The sequence below is a fragment of the Phaenicophaeus curvirostris genome, chromosome 1 (assembly GCF_032191515.1).
Source record: "Phaenicophaeus curvirostris isolate KB17595 chromosome 1, BPBGC_Pcur_1.0, whole genome shotgun sequence".
Lineage (NCBI taxonomy): Eukaryota > Metazoa > Chordata > Aves > Cuculiformes > Cuculidae > Phaenicophaeus > Phaenicophaeus curvirostris.
The window spans coordinates 65,412,824-65,437,581 of record NC_091392.1 but is presented as its reverse complement, the minus strand read 5'-3'; the positions used below and the strand labels follow the sequence as shown (position 1 = coordinate 65,437,581).

Genomic DNA, 24,758 nt, shown 5'->3' with positions numbered 1-24,758 from the left:
CCTTCCACAGCAGGTGATACAATCCTGCACACAAAAGATGTAGCCAACAGTTTTCTGGAGCAGTTGTCCAAGCTACGTGGCAACTGTACTCTAGTTGAGTCCGACACCCTGCTGAGATAGCAACAACAAGGACTGTTCCTCACCATAAATGCTCATGGATCATGTCTTACCTCATAGCTGCTATGCCCTTTGCCAACTTTCTTGCCAGACAGGTTCATGGCATCTCGGGCCCAGTTGTCCACCAGCTTGTGCAGGTCATCTGTGAAAGTCCCTTTCCGGCTTGAGGCAATAGCAGGAGGCTGAGACTGGGGTGCTTGGCTGCTCACTGTAGCCCCGACTGTGTTGGTGCTGCTGGTCCCTACAAATACCAAAAACTGGAATTAAAACCTAGGTTAAAGATCATTTCTCTCGTAAATTTAATAATCGGTACATCAACAGAGAGCTAGTTAAAACGCCATGCAGATTAATTCTAAGTTTCAATTCCAGGACACACTCGAGTGTGGGAACTACAAGGACTCCTACAGGTATTTTCTCGGATTAAGGGTATTCCGTAGATATGTTTACTTTTCAAGAAGTGCCACAAGCAGTCATCTTAAAAGGGGAATGGCAGCAGTCTACAGGTCTTTGTAGAGGAAAAAGGAGATTAGGTTTCAGCACTGAATGACAGCGCAAGCAGGTCATTCTCTCATCCTACACCTATTGGCACAGCAACCACTATTGGCACAGGTCAATTCCGCTTTGGAGGACAATGCTGGATGCTGAACATGGAGCAGTACGATCAGCATCGCCAGCTGCTCTGTAGCAAATTATCTCCACTTCGTAAAATGAAAAATTCACCCCGATTACACAAAAAAAGCCACAGTTAGAAACAGCAACTGTTGTTTCCAATAGCTGCCATACTTATGTTCTTGAGGATAACCAGATGGCACTGTCTTCATCCACCAAACAGCCAGGACCAGCAGGGAAGTCTGCACTGCATTAAATTTGCTTTTTGCCTGTGAAAGCATTTTTTTGCCATTATGTTCAGATTTCCTATGTCAGAAGAACAAGCATTTCAGATGTAAACAACTCGTACAGCTTAAAGAAGACAGAAACAAGAGGAGCTCCTCAGACACCCTTTCACAATATTTCTGGGGCTGACTGCAAGACCACTAAATCCCCTTCACAAAAATACCAGGCTTCGGTTCTGCTAGAATGCTTCCTGAACATCATCCTATAGAAAAAGAACAAAACCTAGAGGCTTTGTATTCTAAAGCCTCACTGTTCCACTCACACTTAAACATGTAACTGCCCTCAATTTTAAGCTTTTCAAAGGCAGACCTCGTAACAGGAATCAAAGAAATCGTGTATTAAGTCTGCTTCCTAAATCACCAACAGAATTGCCAAATATCCTCATTTACAGATGCAGAAATGATGGTTAACCACTAGGGCAACAGTTCTTCTGAAGGACATGGCAAAGGTGGAATGAATCCAGATTTTACAAATCCATTTATTACAAACCCAATGAAATACAACAAAATAAGTATCTGGCTGCTGTGGTGCTAAACCCATCACTCCCTGCAAGCACCCATCCTCACCTACTTCGTTCTCAAAGTCTCTCAAACGTTTCTACTTCCTCACTCTGAAGACTGCAAGTGGTAAATCCAAGAAAATCTGAGTTTACGGCAGATATTTCTGAAGAAAACTGATTAAAAGTAGAGCAGCAAAATGCCAGCAATGAAAATCATCTCTGTATTGTAAAGCCCAAATGACAGAGTTGCTGTCTCTTGCCTGAAAGCTACTTCATCCGTTCCACTTTCTCTGGCTATCAGCCACATTCCTTGCAACCATCGTATCAAAGAAAGAACTGGCTCCAAACCCCTGCAGGAATGTTTCATATTGAGGAGTGAATTAGGAAGGTGATGTACTTACTATGCAGGACAAATAAGCAAAGTGTTACTGCCTCTAGTAGTGCTGAGGAGGGAAGGATACGTATCCCTCCCACCAGTTCCAGCGCAAGCATGGAAGTGGCTCTCAGTCTGGGCGCCCACAGGAGGGGCAGGAGTTGTTACAGGCAGGCAGACACATGCAACAGCGCACACGGAAAGGAAAGAATAAGGTTCCCGCACTGGGGTGTGCAGCTGCGGCTCAGGTGAAGAGTGATAGGAACACACTGTAAGGTGGCAAGGAAAATCTACAGTGAAATAACAAGAACTTTAATCATGCATCACGTGGAAAGGGCTCAGAACACAATTATTTGATAAGAGCAATGATGTTAAAGGTGAAATTAAAGACAAATGAGGCAAAAGCAAGAAAAATGTACTCAGGGGGAGCTGCTCAGCTGTAATCACATTTCACTGTGAGGGTTCATGCAGGGATTGACACACTCGCTCTCATCCTCTTCACGATGGTCAGTATCTGCCTTTTGAAATTTCACATTTCTGCTTTAATCAGGAAGCACATCAGATCCTGCACCTACGCTGGCAAGCTTCCTCAGGCTATAGAAGGGAGAGAATTAATCAAGGTGCTTATATACTACAGCACATTCAGCTGAAGATGTGAAAGATCATTTAGGAAAGTTTTAAGAGTTTTGAAAGGGCCTGGACTGGTTCAGAGTGGGAAAGGCAGGTGGCTGCGAGAGCTTTGTCTCCATAAGTGATTTTGTTAGGAAGCTGCTACATCTCAGGTCACAGACCAGCCCACACCATTACAGGTGAGCTACACAATTCACTAAATCTCCCAGACATAATGTTAACTTAAACAACGACTTCTCGTGAATTTCACATCTTAGCTCTGACAAAGTCACTGCCTGCAGAAACTGCCATCCAGAAGAGTCTGTAAAGGAAGTGCTTCAACTTGTAGCATTCAATGGAAACAACCCCCCACATTCCTGCTTGGTCACAGCAGCCATCCTCAGTTCTGCTCTGACATGAAGGATCTGAAGTGAGACAGGCTTCTCTCCCAGCCTGCTACCTATAACAACTCCATTCTGCTCTTTAATTTCCCACCCCCATAAACCAGCAGTCAAAAGATACCTTTAAACCAGTCTTAAATTATATCAGCACAGGTTTTTCTAAACATCCCACTTTGGGAGACACACTCATGAGATCTCTGATGGCTTAACTCTTATTCGTTTAAAACACTGAAGGAGCGTTTGCAATTGGATCCATCACTGAGGTGGCAAGCCCCGTCAGATCTGTAACCGAACCAGCTGCTCGATGGTACAATTCTAGCACATTACAGCGAGCAACTGACCCTGATGCCTAATTCGCTCTCGTTAGTGATGAGCAAAGAGTTGCACAGTGAAGGTGAGGTTCTGCCTGCCTCCACTTGTCTGCAAGAGCAATAGCCAGACTATTCAATATACCAGTGACAGAGTACACGTTCGAGGGTATAACACAGACAGACAGATGCTGTGCTGGAGACAGAGTCAGGGAGGTAAGGCTTCAGTGACCAGAAAAAGCTGATGAAAAGCTTTACAATCAGAAATCGGAGATAACAGAAATAAGATAATTACTACAGAGCTGGTTGCAAGGACAGACTTTTTTCACCATCTTCCCTGAAGCACAAAGAGAGAGTAATTTGTTAAAAATAAGAGAAACAGTGAGAAATGTTTAGTATCAGCAAACAGTACAAAAAGCTTGGTGAGAAACAGAGGACACAGCACAGCAGGGCTCAAATAGCAAGGACACTTTAGGAAAAACCCAGACTGGTCTGATGATTGAATCGGTTGCTCTTCCAGAAAGAGAAAAGGCCCAGCCTCCTACATTTACTTTTCAGAATTCCCAAACGGCAGTGCAGTATGTCAGGAGACATTGCTGTTACAACCAGCTGTTATCACAAACGGAAAAGCAAGTCCATCTTTCATTTTTTGTCAGAAAGGAGGAAGCGTTTTACAACTATCAAAGTCTGACCGGTTTACAACATCAGAAAAATTTATTTGATAGGTCAAGTGCTTTTAGTTTGTCATTCTCTTTTCTCAGGTCTGTGGAAAATTTCAGACATTCCCTGCCAAGCTGTGCCACTCTGTTTCTCCAGCTGCACAGTTAAAAGCATCAATTACTGCACTGTTTCCTCAACACCGCTGATTCTAATGCAGCACCTTCTCCAGTTGGCACTCCCCACAACTGTCTGAAACAGCATTCCAAGGACAGGACTCCGGGAAGCGAGCAACCTGCAATAAGCCAAATGCCAGACCAAGCTGCGCCATGCCAAGTATTACCTGCTTTTACAGGACAGCTACAACACTCTTTTCAAAAGGAATCCACTTCCCTTAGCACCAGTCCCATAAGCAAGGGTTATATAATAGACTGAAGTACTCTTATAGGCAGATGATGGTCAATATGCAGCAAGCCAAGGCCTGGCAGGTAAATGATACTCTCATATATTCACCTCATTGTCTATTCTAGAAACAGAATGGCTGTTCTTTATTTTCCTTACCCCAAAGGGAGAATAGGACAGACTAGAGAAGATTTTTAAAAGTTTGCTTTGGAAAGAATTTAACTTTTTCAAAGAAAGAAGTGATAAATCTTGAAATTGCAGATGTCAGTCAGCGTACATCTGCACATTCAGATATCTTGCAAATACATTTAAAGCTGCTCTGTTTGAAAAATTAAATGCCATTAGTATTTATGTCCCCATGAATCCAATAACCCTGGGGCCTTGAGCAGCCTGGTCTGGTTGGAGGTGTCCATGCCCATGGCAGGGAGTTTGGAACTGGATGATCTTTAAGGTCTCCCCCAATCCAAACCATTCTATGATTCTGTGACTAGAGATATCATTGCCAAAGTGAACTGCCAGGAAAAAATACCCCCTCCTTCTGACTTGTTCCCTTCTCAGAGGATGGAGCTGGTTGCATTGCAGCTGTCTCTGCAGAAGGCCAGGCCTAGCCCCCCCCCACAACTCTCTGGCTCAGCTGCGCTACTGCCAACTGCAGTGAGACAGATACTACAGATGCGCGGTACCGCCATGCGGTGCAGCGACTGAAGGTCTCTGTAAAGCCTTCTCACATCAAGTCATTCCAGAGGATGGAAAACAAATGTCAAACATCTGAAGGGTGCAGCCTGCATAAGCAGCGCAGGAGATGTTGCAGCATTCCCAACAAAAAGCATCACAGCAGCAGCCTCAGCACAAGCGTATTGTTAATTCAGTCACATCAGAAGTTTGAGGCTCTCTTGTAAATCTGGCTTAATGTAACAACCAATGAACATGAACAAACTTTGAAAAGGGCTGCGAAGTAACTTGTGAGGGTTGGCAGGATGTCTGAGCAGCCTGGTCTGGTGGGAGGTGTCCCTGCCCATGGCAGGGGGGTTGGAACTGGATGATCTTTAAGGTCCTTTCCAACCCAAACCATCCTACGATAGTATGATATAGCATATCTCCAATTTACAGTAAGAACTTCTAAACCTGGGCCTATTCGTAGGCATCTTTTGTGTCTGCCTGAAAACATTCTCTATTTTTAAAACCCTCAATGCTTCCATCTTTAGCAATCTATCTGCTGACAAACATGAGTTGTCAATGTTACTGCCTTCAGGTGGCATCAATGCTCTGCACTGCAATCAGCACTAGTGCTGAGAATATGCAAAACCACATTCAACTTCCACAGTAATCCTGTTGCTGGATGGAGGAAGTCAACACATTCCCCCCCCCAGTTATAATGGTGGCCAAAGGAAAAATGGGAAAACGCATCTTCCTCACTGTTCCACTAGGAAAGATTAGCTCCCCTCCCAGTCTCATGTCAGCTAACATATGCTGAGTCAAAATTAATTACTAAAACAGACCAAAAGAAACGTCCCTGCACTCACAACTGCCACTTCTCCCCAGTTTCTGTCATTTCCCTGACCTGTCCTGAATGTTCCCACCAAGAGCTTGGAGAAAATAAGTGCTTGTAATAAGTTTAAAAACAGAGAACACCTAACACGAGAACCCAAACTTCTAAAGGTGTGCTAAGAGCAGCTCAGCTGAGCCATGGGATGGGAGGGAATGCAGGGTGGCAGATGAGAATGGGCTGCATGAAACAGATCCAAGCAGCAGAAAGGAAAAAAAAAATGACAAACGAAAAGACAAAACAAAAAACAGACAAGGAAGGAGTAAAGGTGTTACACACAAAGAGCCAAGCAGGGCGTACTCAGAAATCGGGTCCTCCTGCCACCAGGCTTGAAGGTCACTCTTTCAGATGCACAGTTAAACTTCGCACAGCCTGTGAGAAAACAAAAACGGGAGGAACAGAGAAAGGAGAGAAGAGACAGAACACCACTACAAGATGTTAGCAACTTGAGGTTGGAAGGGTGAAATGCATTAACGTGACACACAAAAATAAGCCTCGAAGTGTGGACCAAAGAGTATGCAGACAAAATACGGAGTGAAGAGACTCCCTCCAACACCTCCAGACATGAGGCCAGGTTTCCAGGGTTACTCTCCTCTCCAGTTCATAGCCCAACAAGAAGGTTGCAATCTATAGCCAAGCCAAATATCCTGGCAAAAGTATCCAATTAATAGAAGGATCTGCATAACTCTAGATACAGGGAGATTATTCAAGTAACTCCAAAATACTTGGAACAGTTCATTAAGAAACCTCTACAGAAAATTCTTCCAAAAAGGCCGTTTCCATTTTCTGCCTGTACTTCTCAAATTTCAGCAAAAACACACATTAGAATCAATGTATTCATTCAGTCTATGGCAAAGTTTTTCAAAAAGCTGTTCAAGGGGAAAAAAAAAATCACAACAGCCAAGTTTGGAGAAGTTAAGGAACCAAGCTATCATCCCCTTAATGACTGACAAGCACAAAGTCCGCCCTACCAAATAAATCAGAGCTGTTTCTAAGAAATTACTTGATAACATACAAGCCAATAACAAGCAATCCACCACCTGAGTAACTTGAGTAACTGAACAATTTATTATTCCTACCATTCCACCCTCCTACACTTACTCTTCCTTCCAGGATAACAGTTTAACTCGCAATTGCAGAACATGAGCCTGTTTTTATTCTACATGCCTTTTCTACCTTTTGTTGTTAAAAATTCCACAGACAGAAACAGCCAAAGGAGTTTGGAAGTCTAAAATGACTCTGAGTTTTCAGAAATTTCCAACCATTTCAGGTTCCTGTAAACACCAAAGCTGCTCTACCCCCTCCCTCAGTCTCATTTCGAATTTCTGAACCTGCCATTCTCACCTGTCTCTGCCTCCTCCTCCTTTCAGCCAATACATTTCCCCTGGGTCAGTGGAACACTGCTTGCCACCCACCAAACTGCACTCTTTTACATTCTCCTTGGTGCTTTCATTACAGCAGACAGGGCCACATGCTATGTATTAATTACTTCAACAACCTCACACTTCCCCTATGTGAGAAGGTAGAAATCTAGCTGCAAAAACCTCCCTCATTACCCTCCACGCACAGGTTGGAGACTAACAATCTACTTTACACTCTCTATTAAAAACCAAGGGTCATCAAGTCGATCATTCATTCACTGGTAACAAAGGTGCAAGACTTCATAATAAATCCATTTCAAGTCTTACCTTGGCCTGGTGCCGAAAGGCTTGGTACCGAAAGGGCACCATCACTGGTAAAGGCAGAGTAGAGATTTTCACTAGAAGGTGAAGGTTTGAGGGGCTGTAACAAATGGTTCTGTCCTGTCTCCGGCAAACCACCAGGAGGATGAAGAGTCTGCTGGGGGGGCAGCACTGATGGTGCACTTTGAGCTGACAGATTGCCTAGAGGAAGCAGAAAGGCAAAAAATATGTTCAATGTTTCAGTTTCCCTACATCGTTTTCCAAGATTCTGTCATTTTTTCCCAAGGGGTAGAAGGAAAAAAAAACCCAAAACAGAGGGAAGAGACTGGAACATTTACTAGGGAGTGAAGTTGCTATCAAGTAATTCAAATTATCAGTTAGGCCATTACACTGTTGACACAGGAAAAAGTGCTGCAGTATAGGGAAAAAAGGACACCATCCTCTGGTCAATCATGAAAATTCAGGCAAGAGAGGGGGATGCAGGGAGAGAGAACTACTCTAGTTTCCAAGGAAGCAGTAAGATTAGAGAAAAAAATCTTATTCACTTAAATTTTAAGGCAACTCCGTGCTAGCTCACTGTCACATGCTCACATGTAACTCTCCTATCATATAACAGAACAGAAGTGAGCAGCCAGGGTGACTGGATACAGGAATTGCAGCGTGATGTGAAATTACCAAAGCAAACGAATGTGCAGTACGCAGTAGCAAATATTTCTGCTCACAGTGCCGGCCCTCCAATATTGTTTACTCAATGCTACAGGATTTGAGAGACATCTACAATTACTCAGCAAGCATCTGACATTCACATCATTCAAATAGCAAACAGAACTGTTTTTCTGAGTTCTGTTTATTATAAAAATGCTTTCAGCTTATACTGGTTTCATGAAAAAGGTTTCAGAAGGGAGCTTTAACAATTGAAGCTGTTTCCCAATATGCAAGTACAAAAACAATTGCAGCTCCATTAAAAAAAAAGTCACTCCAACTGTGACAAAGTTTCTGAAGTGTAAGGACACCAGTAATACTATTCTTAAGTGATGCTAAAGTAGAAAAAAAATACAAATCAACTTTAAAACCGCCCTTACAGAACAATGTTAACAGTATCTTTCAGTACATTGCAAAGGTCACCAGTGAGACTAACTAAATGGCAAAAGCAAATTCACAAATGATCTAGTCATGCAGGCAGTGTGGGAACTGGAACACACACACACTCTTCCCAGAAGACAAGACAGAGAGGGATAGAGAAAGAGACACAGACATAGTTCCAAGAATGAGAGACAGTGCCTTGTTGGTTTCACCTACCCAAAAAAAAAAAGAGGAGAGTCCTACCTGATAGCTGAGGGCTTTTATTTCCCTGGGAGCTGCTACGACTGGACTTGCTGCTTTTTCCTTTAGTAGGTCGTCTCCTCCTTCCTGAAAGGGGTGCAGCTGGGGGAATAATTACTGCAGGTGGGGCCTTTCCCAATTTCACGTACAGTGACTCAATCTCCTGCTTCTGGCGACTCTGCAGCTCCTGGATCTCTTTAAGGTGCCTAACAAGTTACAAAACAGTATGACTTAGAAAAATCATTTCCACACAAATTCATGCATACAATCCCTCCCCTGCAGCTTCTTTGGTCAAACTCCCATTAACATTTAAGAAAGGAGGAAATAAATCTTTTCCACAAATAACCACTGAACACACATGGCAGAACACTTGCCATTTTCCATTGTGCTCTAACCCTGGCTTGAATTCCAACACAAAGTTCCAAACATTGTAATCATAAAACCAGGATAAAAAGAAGTACAAACAAGAACATACAACTACTGTCAAATACCAAATCAGTCAGCATTGAAAAGCTACAGGGATAGGTAGAACAGTCATTTTCTGAGACTTATGGCCCTGAAAACTTCTACATTTGTATTTCCTCAGTTGTATTTTTTTTTTCAGAGCAGTCACATACACAAGATTTAAAATCCCAAGTGCCCTAAAAAAGGTTCAATATAAATAAACAGCAGGTCACATTGCTTGACTTCCAAAAGTTTTTTTCTAAGCCAACAAGGATTCTTCAGGAAAAGCACCACCATAAGAAACAGATAAAAAATGCAGAGAGCTGTCTGTCATCTTCAAATGAGACACTACAATTCCAACTACTAAACTTCAGTGATATGCCATAGCTTCTCTACATCTGCAGTCTTACCCACAGTGCAGCAATCAATCTACATACAAACACATACAAGGATACAGTTTAGAAAATTAAACAAACACGTATATACCTTCCTTGTTTTGATTATGTACTACTTTCCCACTAAATAATCTTATTTCCCACATAAACACTGACAGCGTGTTCTGACACTTAGCAAAGGTTGAGTCTTTTAAAGAGGTTTACTTTTGTTCCTCATGAAGAGTACGGTACAAATTAAATTCATACTAATCCCGTTACAGGCATTGCATACACAACCACACAAGGGAAAAAGCCTTACTTCTCACGTAACCGACGGAGTTCTGATTTCAAGTCTTCATCTTCAATATCCGACTCATTGTCGCTGCTCATGTAGGAAGAGTTGAATGAGTTGCTAAGGCTCTGAACAGGGAGGCTGATCTTCGACCCCAGGGGCTGGAGGGAGTCTGGGCTCCCTGAGCCATCATCCAAATCCTTAGCCATTCCGCTTAAGAAGGCCGCCTCTGGTTCAGAGGATGGACCGTTCATATGCGGGGACTGCCTTGACTCCAACTCTTTCTTCGGAGCTGCAGCTGAAGAAGCAACTTGTTCCAAGTCCACAGAGAGAGGAAGAGTCATTGGCTCTTTCTCTGCGCAGCTGACCTCATCCTGAGTCTTTGACACTGAAAAGCGCCCCACTTGATCTGTTGTTGTTGTCACCTGAAAGCGTCCAACCTTAGTAGGCTGAACAACATCTACTGGTAATTGCAGCACAGGAATTGTCCGAGGAATGCCATCTACCACATCCATGGAAGAGTCAGCGACAGCCTCACTCTTCCGACTGCCAGCCTGCTTTACCAGTGTACTCTCTGGGCTACTGCCAGAAAGAGATGAAGAATCAGTGGAGGTGGTGTCAAATTGCACCGGCTTAGTTTCAGGTTTGTCACCCTCTTTTAGCACATCATCCATTGCCACAGATACCTAGAATAGAAACGCAATCATGCAGACTTTCTTAGTTCTTCCTTAACACAATGCTTTTATTTACCTTAATAGTAAGATGCATCTAAGAGGGGAAAATAACTCATTTCCTTGGTATGCCACAAAGCAAACTACTGCTTCCCTCCAAACAACACATTGCCACACAAAACCGGTCTTCTAAGCAACCTAGAGGATTAACTCCAAGAAACACAGCAGATTCAGAGGGCACTTCCTTCACAAACAGGACATAAGGCAGTGGACATCTGAGCACTGTTAGCCAAAAAGCAGCTAACATTAAAGACCAAGGCCAACAGTTACACAGCTAAGGCCTGGCATGATGAAACTCTGTATTTACAATTCTAGACCTGCACAACCTCACACAATCTCTGCCGTGAATGAAAGCAGCATCTGCACAAAAAAATACATTTGCAAGCTCAAAAGGGACCTTTTCTCCCAACAAAAAAGCCCACCATGAAGCACATGGAGCCAGAACTATGCAGAAGGCTCCTCAAAGATCCTGTATCAACAACCAAATCAGTTTAACATCTCCTACCTGAAACCGTCCCATTTTAAGAACACCAGCTTCTGCTGTGGTAGCCATAGAGCCGCTCTCTGCACCACATGATGCTGAAGCTAAGGAAAAGGAGAACAGAATTAAGGAGGAAATCAGCAACAAATTATTTGAACTCAAATAATTTCTTTTTTAACTACTTCAAATTCAACTATCAGTTAACTCCTAACAGGCCTTTGGATTCATGGAACTCAATTTGTTTTTTCAACTTTACCACATAAAGCATCAAAACAATGTTCAAATGAGGTATTTTTGTATAAAGTTTCCCTGTACAGTATTAATTGCCAAAAGTGCATTTTTAGATAGCAGTAAAAAAAAAAAAAAGAAAACAAAAAACCCACACTGCTTTCAAACAGGGATGTGAAATAGCCAAAGAATAAAAACCAGAACTGAAATTTATGTACAAAAAACTTATTTTAGTTCAATACCCACACTGACTACCTTAATTTCACCAACACTTTGGACTATTTATTTTTAACTGAAAAGCGGAAAGCTGAAGAAATGCTTAAATCGCATTTACTTAAAGCAGTCTACCTGAAGATTTCAAAGCTGCATTCTTAGGTATCAGCTCCTTATTTTATAGCTGCATGCACTCGCAGCATAGAGTTACAAAGCTGAGAAATAACATTCTATTTTTAAATCAGTTCTATTGGACACCTTGCTGTGTTTATTAACCAACTTCCCAGTTTGTTTACTTTTACCTTCTAAACTTTAGCAGACAAAACCCAACTCATTTTCTAGCAGACAAATGAGTTCTACACTATAGTTCCCTACTGACATACTAAAACGAGAACATTTTATTTTCCTACTGATTCTATTAACTTTTGAGTGTTTGTCACTGAACTTCAATGGCACGTGCAAGTTAAGTAGTGTTCACTAGAGAGTTCAGAAATAATTTTAGTACTGTGTTAACAGTTTTGTTCAAGGAGGAAGGCTTTTCTAATTAGAACAATAAGGAGAATACTGACAGAAAAGCGTCAGGCTAAATTGTTGGGTTCCTCCTTTACCTCCTGCAACTGAACTCATTTAGATTTGACAGTCATTGATCATTCAGACTTTTAATTGTTCATCATCCAGTCAACCACCAGTTGCCCTAAAGCAGGCAGAAGGGAGTCTGGTCTTCCTACCACCTTTCTTACATTTTTAGTACTTTAACCTTCATTTTTGTATTTAAATAGAAAAGAAACACTCCTAGGTTAGGAAAGGTATCAGCACCATGATGTAAAATGACAAGTCTTACTGTTGCTGCCAGGAACATGACATAAGACAGAAAACAATTCCTTTAAATCCTCAGCAGCATACTGAAGATTCTCTGCAAGTCTTAATTTAGCATTTTGGACAGCTTTAAATCCTAAATGAGTTACTATAATATGCATATATAACTTCCCTCTTCCGGCCTACAGTGAAAAATTTCAGCCTAGTTACTAAAAACTATTCCAATTTTTAAGGAATTGCCATTGTATGACTTACAAAAAAAGGCTGTAGCCTCATCAATTGCTAGCCTGTTCATTTTTAGATTATGCTTCCATGCTGAGACACCATCTAAAATAATCAAGGCTGTCTTACCATCCTTCAGAGACTGTGTTGCTGTGGACACCAGCCCGGTAACCGTTGTAGACGCTACTGAGGGGACAGACTACAGGTTCAGGGGGGATAACAAAACAAAATTAAATTAGAAGAATCAGCAATCTGATTGAATGCCAACAAATCCACCATGCTGCATGTTATATCATCTTTTATTCCACTAGGGTCAAAAGATGACCCCTAACGAGATGAATACAAGAGTATAACCTCCAAAGCCAGCAATACCAGCTAGAGATTTTGCATGCCTTACAACCCCCGAGGCTTACAGCAGAATACCTCCTTTGTCTTTATAGAAGCAATGCATAAGTAGCCACTTGGAAACCACTATGTCAATCATTATCTCAATTTGAATCCAAGTTTATTACTATAGCCTTAAAATTCCAGATTCACACTTTAAACATCCCTCCCAAATTAAGTCTGATGTTTCACACACTTGTTTACTGTTCCTTCTCCTTATTCCACAGTCGCTTCCCCTTCTAGTTAGGTAATACTGATGACATCACCAAAAAAGCTAGATTAAAACCAGTACCAAAACAAGCCTCAGGAAACACATAACACGAATTTTTCCTATTTTGGTTGACTCAGTCCCACAAACTGGAAGATGACTCTTCATTTTTATTTTTAGAAGTCTAAAAACTGGTGTGGTGATGTAAAAGGCAATGACCTAAGAGCATAACCTTGAGAAAAGAGTGAAGTTTTTCAAGACTACTGAACTGCCAACAATGTAAACGTACACAGGCAGGAGCAGAGGTCCCTGGAACGGTCTCTGGACTAAGGGTTCTTCTCAGCTTAGCATCCAGATCTTCTAGTGGCTGTTGAGACTAAGAAAGGAAAAAGTAAATAGCTGTCCCATCTCAGGAGAAATGCATCACATTTGAGAAACACTCATACTTAACGCTAAAATTTAAAGTAGTCAGTACTTCTGTATCTGTCATGTACCCTTCCCATATGTTTACATTTAACACATATAGCACAGTAAGACTGGCAATTTAAACAACACATCTGTAAAACAGAAAAGCAGCATTAATGGGAACTTCTGTTTTTCCTGAAGTTACCAGGAAGTTTGAATGCTCAGTTCTTAAGAGTGGAAAAAAATGCTGCAAGCCTGCAAGTTCCACATTTCTGATTGGAGGACAACAGAAGCAATTTGTATTATGGATTATCTAAAATCTTGAAGAAAGTCAATTAGGAAAAAAAAAAAGAAATGGGAAAAATTGAAAAAGACATCCACAATTTCAAAAGGAAACAGGTACAGCAAGACTAAGGATAACACAAGTTTAAAAAACAAAACCAAAAGCCAAACACAACACTTATACGTTCTCTCAAAGAAGCTCTCTGGATGGACTGACTTGAAAAGACAAGGGCAGATTCTCTCTCAAGTATGCTTATTACTTAGATTTCAGCCATTTGAGTTGGCATCCAAGATGTTTTTCTAACTTGGCCAACTGAACTGGGGAGGGGAAGACAAGAAGGATAACCTAAAAATATCTTAACAACAAGAAAAGTTCAGGTTAAAAATTATTCATTAGAGTCAGACCCATAAAATACATGATAGAAGAAAGTACAGGCAAATATCACTAAAATACACATGGAAGAAGAAAGCATTGGCAGATAACACTAAGTGGCAATTCTGACCCTATGGAGTAGAAATTTCCACCTAAACTTTAGCATCACCAACCTTGCAAAAAGCTAGAACTGATTTTAGAACTGAAGCTAAGGCCACAACAACATAAAAACATTACCATCCACTTAAAAGAAACTGAAAGTTAGAGGTACACAGTAGCACAAAGATGCTTTTAACAGGTTGTCAGGATGACACTCTTCTCAATTTTGGACAATAAACCCCATATCAACTCCATCCATCCAAAAAAAAAAAGCAGAGCACAAAAAGAAGCAGACGTCTATCACTCCTTTTAGAAATCCATATGTTTAGCAGACCAATGAGCTAATTTAATTAAATAATACAATAACATAAAGAGGATATTTCAGCTGAAATACTGTACAATTCTCATCTCTCAGGCTTAGATGAAGATACTTGCTTCAAAGTAAACAGAGCTGAAATATCAGAATGACCAGGAAATAAAAATTTCTCTATGGAAGAAGGGTACCAAAATGAAGCCTGAAAATTTAATCTAAATTCATTTTGAAAACTAATTAAGGAATATATAGAACAGGCATTTAAGACTAAAGGAACAAAATACCCAAAACTGGTCTTGAGACAACCTGTACTTCATCTGCAAATTAGGAGTCAGTTACTAAGAAAACAAAAAATAAAAAAGTTGGGTAATGAGCTACTGACAGAAGCAGTAAGGAAGGCAAGTCTATCTACTTTAAGAAAAGCCAGTAATTTTCCAGATAGTATTATGTGATCACAGCAAATGCTCTCAACAGTCAATTAGATTTGAGCTAGTTGGTCTCCTCCAATTTTGTCTCACTCCTAGACAGGCTTTAGAGCTCAAATGAGAAATGAAATTAGGTAAGCTGTTTGCAAAGGGATCTATATATACACTCTTTCCATACCATAAATCCTGCCAGAAACACCTGACAAACAGGAAGGAGCCTTTTGCAGTGGCACAGTGGTTTGAATCATGTAAGTGGCTAAAAGTGCTTTGAGTTTTGGGGAAAATATTACTAATATACATCCAGTCCCAAGCAACAGCACTAAAAAGGACTACAAACTTAGTGTGACTAATTTTAACCAGATGCCTCCAAAGCCATTTACTGATGGTAGGAATGCAGATAAGACTTATCACCAAATTGCTGTTGACTCCTCTTTGGCAAAACATGCTTCAGAAAGAATTGCCTGAACGGCTTAAACCAGCTTCTGCCTTCAGAAGCTGGAGTAAAAAAGTATGGCTTGCTAACACTACCATCTTACAGCTCTACATAAGCTGTTCAGCTTCTTGCTCAGTCTGGAGGCAATGGACGCCCATCTCCTGATTACTCAGAGGGCAGGAATATGGCGCTCATTCAACTTGCTAGAAAGAAGCTGCAAAAAACCAAATACAGCAACACTCCTTTCCCTGACAGGTTTCAAGAGCCATACATTCACTTACATATTCTTACATAAAGAGCACAAAATAATACTTTCCATGTAGTGGACTGATTCTCATAGCTTACAAAAGATTTAAGCATCCTTTAATTACAATGAAAAGACAACCACAAAATAGTTCTGGACACAGAGGCCATCTGTGAGGTTTCCTTGATTAAGGTCACTGATTCGCATTTGCTCCATCAGATGAAGACCAAGAAGTTGGTAGGAGCAGGAATAGAGAGGATGAGATACCAATGTTCAGCACGTTGTAACTTAGGTCCACTAGACTGTTTCCTTTCTAACCTCCAGGACATACTCTATGGAAACTTAGTCTAAGACAGATTCTTAAGAGATCACAAAATAATGACATTTACTGGGAGAATTAGAGAAAATGCTGAATAAAGACAGAGCTTCTGCACAGAGAACACTAAAGGAAAAAAGCTGGAAAAGTTAAAAAGGAGCTATTAATGTCATGACCAACATAAAACTAGAGGAAAGCAGCTAACATGCCCTATCACTCAACTCTACTCACATCTTTCGGACCAGGTAACACCATTGGAATAGTACCTGCATTTTTATATTTGAAATTTAAGAACCATATCTTGGGAAATTAGTGTCCTAATCCATGTAATACAGCTTTTTACCATTTTAGCTGTACCACATGTAGAAATTTGCAATTTTCTAACACTATTCCTTTGTGTGACAGTCAGCTTAAATCTTTTCAGATATAAGTTTTCTCAAGCTGTTGTAAATCCCAGAAGAGGAAAAGCTTGCAAAGTACTAAAATGACCTTTATACTTTATTTTAAATTCCCTTCCACAAATGAAACTTGAATTCAAGAGCTCCATTGCAAGAGATGAGAGGAAAAATGTTATCAGAGTGTTACGGAGAGGACTTTATCAAGGTTAGCTCAGTCTGCTTTAAAATTCTTAGTGGTCAAGAAAACAAAGAAGAAATCAAGGCATAATGCTAATAAATAATTTATAAATTTTCATGCCATAGCTACTTTTATTTGATTTACCTTAAAATTATAGTTAAGACTTAAGTGAATAATTCCTTTCTATAAAAGGACAGACTAATTCAAGTGTAGCTTTTGTAAAGGTATTTCAAGACTATTCACTGTGGACTTAAGTAACAGCAACACAGAAAACACTAGGTTGAAGCAAAATTGCTCTGAGCCTTAAAGAGGTACCACCAGGTACTAGCTTGAATCATATCACCTTTATAGGTTTGAATATAAAAATTGGCATGATAATTCTGTGCCAAGCATACTTCAATATAAATCTATAAAAAGCCACCTCTGAATATATTCACACACTTCCTTCAAAAGCAGCACAACTTCATCTCACGGTCTCATGGGGTTTGTTTGTTATTTTTCTGCCTTTTCTTTGCATATTGAAGTCATATTCCTATGTCAAATCTCATTACACAACATTTGGAAGATCCAGAAGACAGTTTTGTCTTAATCAGTTTTTTCAGTTACAAGGCTTTTTTTTAATTTTTAAACTGAAGACAGATTTAATCTTTGTGATCTTGAGCTGTTCACCTGTCCAATTTATGTACAAAATAGCCAAGCTAATTATTTCATAAAGGGCAGAATCCAAGCAAGGAGAGCCGCTGTTGCATTTCAACTCGTTTTACGATCAGGAGCTCCAAGTATCTTTTGCAAATCTGAAAGCCTAGTGAAATTAGAGTACACTAATAACTAAAAAAAAACAAACCCAAACCAGCAATTCACAAAGCCAGCAACTTTGCATTTTCATTAACACTTAATTGCAGTACATACTGTTTCCCTAAAGAGCTATTATTTTGCTACTATACTCTTTTCAAGACAAAAACAAGTTCAAGGTTTATGCACACACTCACCTGTGTTACGTTTTAACAATATCCCCTAAAGTTCAGGTTAAAACACTAAAAAACCCAAGCCTGATTAATTGTTCCTGTACTTCAGACACTGGGTGCAGCATCCCAAAGGCAAGCTACATATCCAGTGCTGAAGTGACTGCTGCTACAGCTGCACAGAAGGGGTTACTCAGTCAAAAGAAAAGAAAACAGACATTAATAACATGCAATGGAGAGTTTAATCAAAACATGCTCTTTGAAAGGAGAAGAAGCAGATAAAATCTGCCAAGTCATGTAGCACCTGAGTTAGTGAAGGTCCTGGAAAAGGTGGCAGCGGCTCACTGGGTGGAGTGCCAGCTGGAAGTTCAGAACCTACTGGTAGCACCTACGGATAACGAAGACGAAACGCGAGTCCATCAGACAAGGAACAACAGAAGGATCAGATACCAAGCTACAGTCAGTCATGTCATACAATAGAAACATCAACTTTTTTCCCTGTAGAGACTTCCTTCCTGGTGAGTTAGTATAGAACCTTTAGCAATTTTTGCAGCTAAGTTGGGGGAAGTTGTTTTTTTGCTTTGTTTTTTTTATTAATCCAGATTATCTTTCAGCAGCCACAATTTCCAGTTCAAACAAGCTGCTGGGTCAGGAGCAAAGCATCTCGGGGATATTATTTTCAAATCTGTGAGAAATGCTACAATAATTCTTTCAAAAAGCAATTAATCTTTCAAGAAGCTGAATTTATAAAAGGGTACAAGAATGCCTTGAATCTCCTTACAACAGATCTTTGTTAACTGCCCATTAGCAACAGCAAGCTAGATGCTTCTGGCAAATTGTTCCAAGCAACATGACTTGAGAACAGGAACTGAGAATGTCTCCACTTGTTGAGAAGCAGATGTCTTGATCCACCCTCCTTTTCTTTTGAATCTGAAGGGTGTTGATGACCCACAGAAGATGACTAGGCCATGCAACTGGATAGGGGGAAGCCATCCAGGTTATGTGGAAGAGGTTAGAGAGACTGGAAAGGTTAGAAAGAGGCATCAAAGCCTCCCCACCAGGTCAGACAGCACATTCCAGTTAGTTATTTCCATTGTTAGGGAAGTGGGAAGTTCTAGGAATTAAGTGAACCATTACATAATTTGCAATTCTTATTCTCAGCTCTAATTCTGAGGCTTGACTGTGACACTGAAGTTTGAGAAACTCATGACAGCCTTATGAGTTATAGCATTGGTCAGCTGGCTTCCCTTGTATGACTGAGCACTGCTGGATACAGGTAACTGACTCAAACTCTACTCTGGTCCTCAACAAGCAGAACCAGTTCTAGCCTGCAGCTATATTAGACAGCCTAACTAATAACTGCCCAATGAAGATCACTCCATAGTTATCTATCCTCCCAAAAATGTTTGATCAGGAACTACACCAAGTTGCATTATGCAGCTTTTATGTGCACTAGTAACACATGCATGGGTTACCTGTTCTGAGGTATGACGTATTTTTAAACTGTGATAAGTTATAATTTAGTTTATAACTAACAGGCAAAACAGTTTAAATAAATAGGACAATAGGACAATTCAAAACACATTTAACTGTCTAGTTTAACAGGCTGGCTGTACACAAAGTAAAATACAGAGAGTTTAGTAAACTCCAGAAAACTAAAGCAGTGAAGTCCTTAAAGCTCAAAGTCATAGGAAGTGAAACTAAAATTAACCCTTGAAAAACTCCAAATTTATAAGTGAAAACTTCAGTGAGGAGGTAGTTTTTCCACAACTGAAACAGAAGCCCCAAACATTTATTACCTTTAAACTCAAGCCTTTGTAATTACATGTTTGTAATCAGCAGTGCTCCAGTTTCTCCTGAAGCAATAACAGTTTTTATTACTTTCTAACTTCTTTTTTTAAATTCTCAACTTCATTTTAATATAAACGAGTACCTCTGTGCCTAAATTTTCTTCTCTCAACTTCCCTGGCACACATTCCTGCTCTTTTGTGGCAGAAATTCTCCACTTTGTTTGAATACAAAGGGTACAAGGGAAAGACTTAGAAGCAATGGAACTACTACGACCAGTAGCTCACTTCATAGAATTGTTTGGTTGGAAAAGACCTTTGAGATCATCGAGTCCGACTACACCTGTCCACTACTAAACCATATCCCTGAGCACCTCATCTACCTGTATGGAATCACGAGGTGCCAATTCAACTCAGGCCAATTCAAACAGCCCGAAGGTGGTCAATAGCAAGGTGGGCTAAAGACAACTTGATGAGTGGAAAAGAACAACATTACAGAAACAAAAAGAACAGGGTGTTAAGGTTTTTGGTTTGTTAAATAACTGAAAGTTTCTTCAATCTATTTCCATTTAATTTTGAAAAGGAAAGGGCTATCAATAGGTTAAAATATTGAAAATGCACTGTCTCCCAACACAGGGAGCCATTTAAAAGAGATTAAGTAGTATAATTTCACATATTGATACTTCTAGTTAGTGAGCAGGTAACAACATCCACAACACATCAAGTTGTTACTTCAACTCATGACTATCTCTATGAAAGAAAGTTTGAAGAATCACAATTCACTAAATAAACAAAAAACTTATGAGAACATATATCCAAGTATCTTTTAAACTTCTCAAATTCTTCTTTTACCCATGTAACATTTGGAAGGAACAGAGTATCTAGGTACCACATAAGTAGCAGAGGACTTAAAAAAAACCCCAAAAACAAAACAAAAAATACCCCACTTCTGTTAAGTACTTCCTTGCCTTCAAGGAACAAGAGAACAATGAGAAGCAAACCTATGCTATCCTGATTACTTTGGGAAACATTCAACCATCCCATCTCATTCTAGCGATCACATACAAAATAAAAAGCTATTTAAAAGCAAGGCTTCCAAATTCTGTTTGAAAAAAACAACAACAAAACAACCCACAAAAATCCAAACCCCAATTGTTTCATTCCTTCTAGTTTAGGAGTAGGAGAAGTTAACAGCAATACTAGAGAGCCCTCTCAGATGTACAATACAGAACTGGAGTTTTTTCCCTCAGAACAGATAAACCCCTCTTGGGACACACGAAAATAACCAGAGCATAAAACTTGCAATATTATATTAAACGAAGACACCTCTACCTGAATAAATATTCTGCTTTATAAAAAGGGACTTTGCTCAAGAAGGCTCCTGCCCATAGATTACTTGAATATTCACGCAAATGTTGCATTTCTTACCGGTACCCTGCTAAGAGGGGGCTTTGAAGGAGAGGTCCCTGGTTTCACTACTGCTGTTGCAACACTACTCGATGCCGAAATATAGCTGACCGGGGTGATCACTTGCCCAGGAGTGGCAACTGGTGTCAGCACTGGCAAGCCAGTTGGTCCAAGAGGCAGACTACTGGGAGGTATACAAGTGCTAATGGATGTCAGGGGTTTAGTTGGTGCAACAGCAGTGGTCGGTATCCCAGGAATAACCGTAGTTTCCATTACCAATGATGTCTCCAGAGATACTGATGGATGCACTGTTCCTACGTTGCCATGTTCACTGAAGAGAGACCGTAGCTTTTCTTCCAGGGTCTTTATATCATCGATGCCAGGAGCTTTAGACTGAGCATCAGCATCAGCCTCCAGACAGTGAATATGAGGCTGGTTGGGTAATGGAGCTGGTTGAGGCTGGCTGTGTATCAAAGTTTGCTGTACTGCAGGCAAGTTAGTAACTGGTTGTGGTAAGACACCAGGTAAGGGAACCTGGGGTAACACGGGAGTTGCACCCGGAATCTGGGGTAAGACAGGCGCTGATGTAACTCCTGATGGGACAAGTAAGGGATGCATCACTGGCTGAGCGACTGAACCACATATGCTTGTTGCTACTGAGGATGATAAAGGTGCGGAGATTGGAAGAGATAAGCCAGCTGTATTGCAGAGCTGTGATGTATCCACAGGCTGCCCACTTTCAGGTAGTGACTGTTGAGCACTTACAACTGTTGTTTCCGACAGATTGGAGACAGAGCCACTGCTACTAAGCTGAGGAAGCTGCGAAGCCACATTCTGAGACAGAGACAGGGCGACTGATGTCTGTGGTGCTGCCATGCTACTTACAATCTGAGGAGCAGACTGAGATGTCACAGCCGGTGCAACAACACCAAGACCAGTGACACCAGGAACCTGGGTAGATGGCAGTGCCAAAGATGACGGTGTGCTGATACTGGAGGCAATGTCTCCAGTTACTGGTTGAGCAGGCTGGGATGCGGTAGGTAAGGAGAATGAAGCAGGGGCGCTCACACTGGAAGAGACACCAGTTGACTGCTGTCCAGACTGTGAGGCTGGAGGCGGAGAAACAGAGCTTGGCACACTTGCGCTTGGTGCAACTCCAACAGCTGCACCTTCTGAAGGCAAAGTAACAGACCCTGGAAGAGAAACACCTGTGCTGGAGGGAACAGATATTGAAGAAGTGGCCACAGATGCAGGGGGCGCACCACTGCCTGCCAGGGTAGAAAGTGCAGGTGGAAAAGGTGGTACTGTTTGATTGAACACCGGAGGAGCTGTACTAGGTCCTTCTGTCATTTGAGCATGGTTCATCTCAGAGAAGGCTTGCTGCAAGCTCAGTGAGGATGCTGAGTGGGAGAGATTCATTCCAGGACCATGTAGTGGAGATGCAGCAACTGAAAGAACAAAAAAATGCCAATCTATAAGTTTATTACAGCGTTACTGCCTACTGCTAGACTAAGACCGTATTTACCTCTCAGCAAAATAAAAAAAAATTACAAATCCAGGCTTACATTCAATACAGAATTAAGGTTTCAGAGTCTTGCAGACAGGCCATCAACATTTTTTTCCCCTGAGAATCCTGCATAGTATCCCTGGAATTATAATCACTTCTTACCAGCACAGTTCCTTACCTTCCAAGTACTCTAAGAGGCATTTAACTAAGTTCAGTTTTGATGAACACATCTTATCTAAACTCTTAAAATTTGACAGCTAACTTACCCACATCTTCTTTTCCTCCAGGTACAGGAGATGTAAAAAAGCCCTGTTCTTTTAATCGACTCTCAGGGACAGGGCTGACAATGAACCGCCTTCCTGCAGAATGGACAACCTGGGTAAAGGAGCTCGGAGGAACCCCTAAACAGAAAGAAGTGACATGTTTAGTGATACATGGTTGTATCTAAATATATAATCTGCAATATGCAATGAGCACTCCATCATACAAAATAAAAACATGGTTGCGCCCATCCGCTGAAACAGAAAAAGGTAACTGTTGGAAAAAAAAAAATCACAAAAGACTTACCTATTCTTTGTGGCATAGATGATGTAGGATCTGGCTGTTTGAACTCTAATTTCTGTAAAGTAAGATAAAATTTAAAGTTCTATTCTGAAACAGAAACCCGCAAGATAGTTCCTAAAATGCTTCCTTACTGAAATACGGGCATTTAGGGCAAGCAGTACCTTGGACTCAAGCACCGTTACCAAACTAGTGGAATGCTACCTAGATAAATGTCAGCTATGGTGCTTTTAGAACTTCTCAGCTTAGTGACTGTCAATATAACAAATTGACCTAAACACTTTCGTTAACTGATTCAGTCCAACTGATTTCCTTAAACATTTTGCAGACAAGTAGATGTTTCAAATAAGTTGTGAGTGGAAGTAAGGCAGAAATCCAAGAAATGTCACCCCTTCTTATTTCCACGAACTAGTTTTCAAAATCTGTGTTTTCTAACCAAGCCATCCAATCTGTCAGTAGCTTGCTGGGCAGAGGGCCCAAGTCCAGGCTCTCAGTGTTTATAGTGAGTAACACAGGGATGGGTTTTCAGTCTTGTGCCTCACAATAACCTCAAATCCAAGAAGCCTCAGCACTTAAGATAATTTATTTAATGGACTATTAGGAGATTCAGCAGCTTGGGAAGTGTTACAACACATCCAAAAGCAAGAGGTCTACATTGTTTAACTTCCTAAATGAAATTTAGGCTTTCATCCTGATAGGAAGCCTTCTCTGGTTTGTCTCTTCATTTAATTATTAAGCGTTGATATTTTCATGAAAGTAAGTTTCAGTTTCTAGCTAATTCTACTCGCAAAACCACATCACCCAAAACTGAAAATACAAAGAGCTAAGACAATCTGTCCTTTACATACCTGTGACCCTGGAAAGAAGCCATCATCTTTTGTCTGCATACTCTCCAAACCCTGATCACCTTCTGGCTCCACGCTGACATCTTCACTTAGCATTTCATCTGCTTTTTCAATAATCTCTCGTACCTGTTCTACAAATGAGTCTCTCTCAGTTGCTAAAATAAACTCATTCTGCACCTGTAAAGAGAAGAAAGTAACAATAATTTTCCACAAATTATTTCAAAACTATATTGAACAACCATAATTTACTTTTGGTGTCACAGTTTGTTCTCCTTTCACTGTTCTTACGCACAAGATGGTGACACCATAGAAAAAACTCAATTGTTTCTAAAATTATCTCCAGCACAGAAGTATTCGCCCTGGTTTACTCTTTGCTGTGGAACAACATTCAGCCTGACTTCTTCATCAAACTGTCATCTCAATCTTTGCTTAGCAATTTAAAATTAGCAGCCTTACCTTAGAGCAGTTCCTCACATCCACTGTAACGTACATTAACAGCGACACTTAAAAGAAACTATAATGTTAAAAAAATAGAAAATTCTGTATTGCAAGACGTGCTCTGCGATTCTTTCTTTCTGTTCCACACAGAACTTCCATGCTATTCAGGTTGTACATCACTAACTTAACAAAGTTTGGCTGTGGTACATAAACACAAATACGTTCCCTATATGATGCGAGGAAATTTGTTCAGCCTATCTAGTTTCAATACTTCGTATAGCTTTATAAAAATAAATTCTGCTGCTTATGTTGGAGGAAATAAACAAGTATACTTGGTATTTAGGAAGACATTCTTAGTTCAGTCTGAGCTGTGAAAAAATTGTTTCCTGAAATACTGCATGCTAAATTTCTCAGAGACAGACAGTCTGCAAAACAGAAGTAAAGCTGTCAGTCACAGTGTCTCTGCTGAGAAAGACAGAAGTGCCTCAGAGGTAAAGCCTGAGACATGTTTTTTCCATCAATTTTCTGGGATGCAGGTTCAGAAAAAGGAAAGACAAGCATGATGCGCTTCTATCAGCCTT

At 40.6% G+C, this 24,758-nt stretch overlaps 1 protein-coding gene across 12 annotated transcripts in view; it reads right to left on the bottom strand.

Moving 5' to 3' along the window:
• WNK1 (WNK lysine deficient protein kinase 1) overlaps positions 1-24,758 on the bottom strand; it is a 104,570-nt gene that overhangs the window by 3,223 nt on the left and 76,589 nt on the right. For 7 of the 12 annotated variants that reach the window (XM_069860693.1, XM_069860721.1, XM_069860761.1 and 4 more), the window contains 14 exons: positions 23,743-23,916; positions 22,901-22,952; positions 22,600-22,734; positions 20,848-22,274; positions 17,937-18,020; positions 13,494-13,580; positions 12,742-12,811; positions 11,158-11,237; positions 9,949-10,607; positions 8,815-9,017; positions 7,495-7,689; positions 6,086-6,178; positions 3,497-3,538; positions 171-358 (listed from right to left, as the gene is read on the bottom strand). In XM_069860693.1, the coding sequence (XP_069716794.1) occupies positions 171-358; positions 3,497-3,538; positions 6,086-6,178; positions 7,495-7,689; positions 8,815-9,017; positions 9,949-10,607; positions 11,158-11,237; positions 12,742-12,811; positions 13,494-13,580; positions 17,937-18,020; positions 20,848-22,274; positions 22,600-22,734; positions 22,901-22,952; positions 23,743-23,916 (3,489 nt within the window). The remainder of the gene's footprint in view (positions 1-170; positions 359-3,496; positions 3,539-6,085; positions 6,179-7,494; positions 7,690-8,814; positions 9,018-9,948; positions 10,608-11,157; positions 11,238-12,741; positions 12,812-13,493; positions 13,581-17,936; positions 18,021-20,847; positions 22,275-22,599; positions 22,735-22,900; positions 22,953-23,742; positions 23,917-24,758) is intronic. The other 5 variants (XM_069860702.1, XM_069860736.1, XM_069860712.1 and 2 more) reach the window with 5 other exon arrangements.